Raw genomic sequence first — 4,086 nt, forward strand, 5'->3', positions numbered from 1 at the left:
TAGTACAGTTTATTTCAGTAAATATCTTGTTGTCTATAATATGATTAGCGTAGAGTTTTGTAGTTTAGTGCTATTTGGATGAGGTATTCTTAGGTATAAATATTGGATTTGATTTCTCTTATGATCTCCAAAAACTAGAGTTTACTTTCTTGCGTTGCTTGAATTGCTTATTAGATCTGAATTGTTGAATGTTTGAGGAATGAAAACATGAATTTGAATGTTTAGTAGTTTAATTAAAAATTCTCTTAATTGTGATTATCATTAGTAAGATCTTACATTTGAGGTGTGGATCTAATCAATAATTTCATAAATTTAAGGAAGAACTTGTAATTAAATGAATGCTTACTGCATGTTATGTGTTAGTGCTTAATTGAAATCAATTATAATGCAATTATTTTAAGAATATTGACCCAATTCAAAGTTTCCCGTTTGGGGGCGGTAATTCCAAAGACTTTGGATTTATAAAAGTTAACTTTAAGCCCCGATGACGCATGAAAACATTTTAGGATTCTAGCGAGATTTTTGAGATTTGATCTTGACCATTCACCCACAAAGAGAGCATTATCGGCATAGAATAAATGTGATATCATAGGGTCGTCGTTGGGGATTTGAACTCCTATAAATATCCCTTTTTCTCCCGCAGCTTCCATAGCCACGTTCAGACCTTCCATTGCAATGATAAAGAGGAAAAGGGAAAGTGGGTCTCCTTGCCGAACGCCTTTTGAAATTTCGAACTCTTCTGTTGGCGAACCATTTATGATTACCGAGGCTCTTGATGATTTAAGACACCCACGAATCCAATGACGCCATTTGTTGCTGAATCCAATCTGGGATTGAATGAAATCAAGGAACTCCCAATTTATCGAGTCAAAGGCTTTATCAAAGTCTACTTTGAACATAGGATCTTCTTTTTCACTTTCTTTGCACATGTATGTAGTTCATTTATTACCAAAGGCCCATCCAAGATGTTTCTACCCTCTATATATGCAGATTGTACATCACTGATGACATTGCATATGACAGATTTGAGTCTTATTGCAAGGATCTTCGAGATGATTTTATACATGCATCCAATGAGGCTAATGGGACGGTAGTCCGATAATGATGATGGATCTTTTACTTTTGGAACTAGTGTGGTGAATGATGAATTGCAACCTCGAGCAATTGTACCATTTTCATCAAAATACAATTATTTGGGGGTCCCGGTGGGTGCAAATATGAACCTAATATAAAACTGGAAGCCAATCATAGACAAATTCCATTCTAAACTGTCAACTTGGAAATCGAAATCACTCTCCTTTGGTGGCAGACTAACGATATTCAACTCGGTGCTTGACAATCTTCCCACGTACTTCTTCTCCCTCTTCATGGCTCCTGTGGCAGTCACGAATGAACTAGAAAGCATTAGAAGAATGTTTCTATGGGGCGGAGATGAAAACAAAAAGGAAATTCATTGGGTATCCTGGGACAAAGTGGTCGCACCCAAATCAAAAGGCGGTTTTGGCGTGGGATCTATCCGTGCATTAAACATAAGTCTAATCGTAAAGTGGTGGTGGCGATTAAAGGATAAAGATGAGTCGTTATGGGGTCAAGTAATAAAAGGTATACATAATCTTCATAACAAACCTCATGATCTTTTGTCTAATAGGAATTTGTGTGGAGTATGGAATAACATTATCTCAGTTAGAAAGGATCTCAACAAATGTGGAATGGATATTGGAGATGTGTTCAGACTGCAGATCAAATCTGGTGAGCATGTGTTGTTCTGGCTTGACAAATGGCTAGGCTCAGAAAACCTAAAAACAAATACCCAGCTTTGTACGAACTTGAATCCAGAAAGAGATGCTTGGTTGTTGATCAGGTGGCTGACGGTAGAATCGTTGGACACTGGAAATTGTGCCCAACAAATGCATGTTTAAATGACGATCTTGCTAAGTTAAATGAAGAACTATCGGATATTCGTCTAGTAAATGGTGGTGACAGGTGAAGCTGCATAATGATTTAGATGGAATGTACACGGTGAGCAATATGAGGAAAAAAAATCGAACTTCTCTTACACCCTCTCCAACTCCTCCCAATCCTTAAATGGAGTAAGGAAGTACCAAAAAGAGTAAATTGCTTCGGATGGCGAGCTATGCAAAATAGACTACCCTCGGCGGTAGCATTAGCTTCCCCTGGAATCAGTGTGAATTCATTAAGATGTGGTGCATGTATCAATGGGGAGGAAACGCAGACCACATCCTGATGCAATGTCTGTTTGCTTGCGTAGTATGGGAGAAAGTGTTACAATGGTGCGGCTTACAACCCATACCGTTTAACTCGGTTAATGACTTACTGGTCTACGTGGAGTCTTGGGGCAATAGTCTAAATAGGCGTAAACGTTACCTCACCATATGTTATGGTGTATTATGGAATATATGGAAATACCGCAACGAACGGGTGTTCAAAACGATGTTCACCAACCCCACAAGAGGAGCGGAGATCATCAAATCTACGATGTTTTTTTGGATCAAGTGCAGGGGGGATATAAATGTCGGTAGAGGTGAGCAAAAACCGAACCGACAAAAGAAAAACCGACAAAACTGTAATAAACCGCAACCGAAAAACCGAAACCGGTGCAAAAACCAATGGTGCGGATTTAATTTTTGCAAAAACCAAAGGTCAACGGTGCGGTGCGGTTTTTATCCAAAAAACCGGTCCACCAAAACCGAACCGCACCGCAAGCGTGTATAGTAATAAATCAATTAATATAGATTATATACATGCAATGTAAAATACTTATAAACAATAATATATTTATTATATGTTTACTTAGTGTTTGTGTAAGACTATATGGGTTGCAAAAAAATTCTATTGTTAGCAAAACGTACTAATCGACATGTGTAATAAGCTTATAACAAATTAAGTCATAGTCAACCAACCTTCGATTATTAATTAGTTTGTGAGAGTACTCACATGTTGTATTTTAAGCTATTTATAATTTTTGATTATGTATTTTTGTTTTGGGCTGGAAATGAATGGTTTCAAAAATTAAAAAAAAAAATCACAATACAAGCTTACATGCACATGGTTTTCAGTTCTTACGCTTTTAGAAAACCGCACCAATAAACATAAAAAACTGCACCAAAGTCTAGACACGGTTTAAAACCGAAACCGCACCGATACAAACCGAAACCGCATTTAAAAACCATAAAACCGAACCGTTGCAAAACCGCACCCAACGGTTTTAAAAATGAAAAAACCATACCATACGGTTTGCGGTTTGGTTTGGCCTTAAAACTGCACCAAACCGCATCATGCTCACCCCTAAATGTCGGCACATGGGATGATTGGATGGTATCCCCTTTGAAAATGTGTAATACCTTACATCCTGTTTTGTTATTTCTTTCTTTTTGTTTTGTTAGACTCCGTCCTCTTGCTAGTTTCTGGCTAGTAGGTTGGTCAATTTTTTAATAAATTTGCCGTTTCAAAAAAAAATATTTTAAGATAAAGAACTTCATACATTACTTTGTTAGAATTGATAGCATAATTGATGGAGAATTCCATTGTTATGCAAGTTAAATAACCTTTCTTGATTCTCATTGTTCATTAGGGATAGAATTTGAATGTTTCCAATATTTTTGTGAAATCAGTTTTAGTAGATCTTGTTTGATTTCATGAGATGATTGATTGTTTAAATGCTATCTAATTTTATCTTACTAATCCATCAACTCCTTCATTTAAAACTAGTAATAACCAAATCCAATAGTACATTCTCTTGTCATTAAGAAAGTAACAAAAAGTCTTTCATTGATTTGGTTCGTACTTCATGCTTAGAATATTAACTTTGTGAACATAGCTTAATTAGAAACAAACATCTACTATTGAGATTTCACTCATTGTCTTTGTGGTTTGATATATGGATTTATCAAATCTATGCGAATATATAAATATATAATGGGTTCATTGTCCTAGTATGCTAGTTTTCGTTTAGTATTTTCAATATTTACATCACATTTATATACTAAAATTATACACCAAGTAAATGGGGCGTTGTTGGGAAAGTTGGTTTGGTCTCCCAAAACTACCCTATAATATTTTTTTAGT

At 36.0% G+C, this 4,086-nt stretch overlaps 1 protein-coding gene across 1 annotated transcript; it reads left to right on the forward strand.

Annotated features, from left to right (window-relative positions):
* The first annotated feature begins 1,367 nt into the window (after positions 1-1,367).
* LOC145139256 (putative mitochondrial protein AtMg00310) lies at positions 1,368-1,919 on the forward strand. The gene has a single exon (XM_079073148.1). The coding sequence runs from the start codon at positions 1,368-1,370 to the stop codon at positions 1,917-1,919; it is 552 nt and encodes a 183-aa protein (XP_078929274.1).
* Positions 1,920-4,086: the final 2,167 nt, after the last annotated feature.

The sequence above is a fragment of the Lactuca virosa genome, chromosome 9, assembly GCF_052849685.1.
Source record: "Lactuca virosa cultivar CGN04683 chromosome 9, Lactuca_virosa_CGN04683_v6, whole genome shotgun sequence".
Classification (NCBI taxonomy): Eukaryota; Viridiplantae; Streptophyta; class Magnoliopsida; order Asterales; family Asteraceae; genus Lactuca; species Lactuca virosa.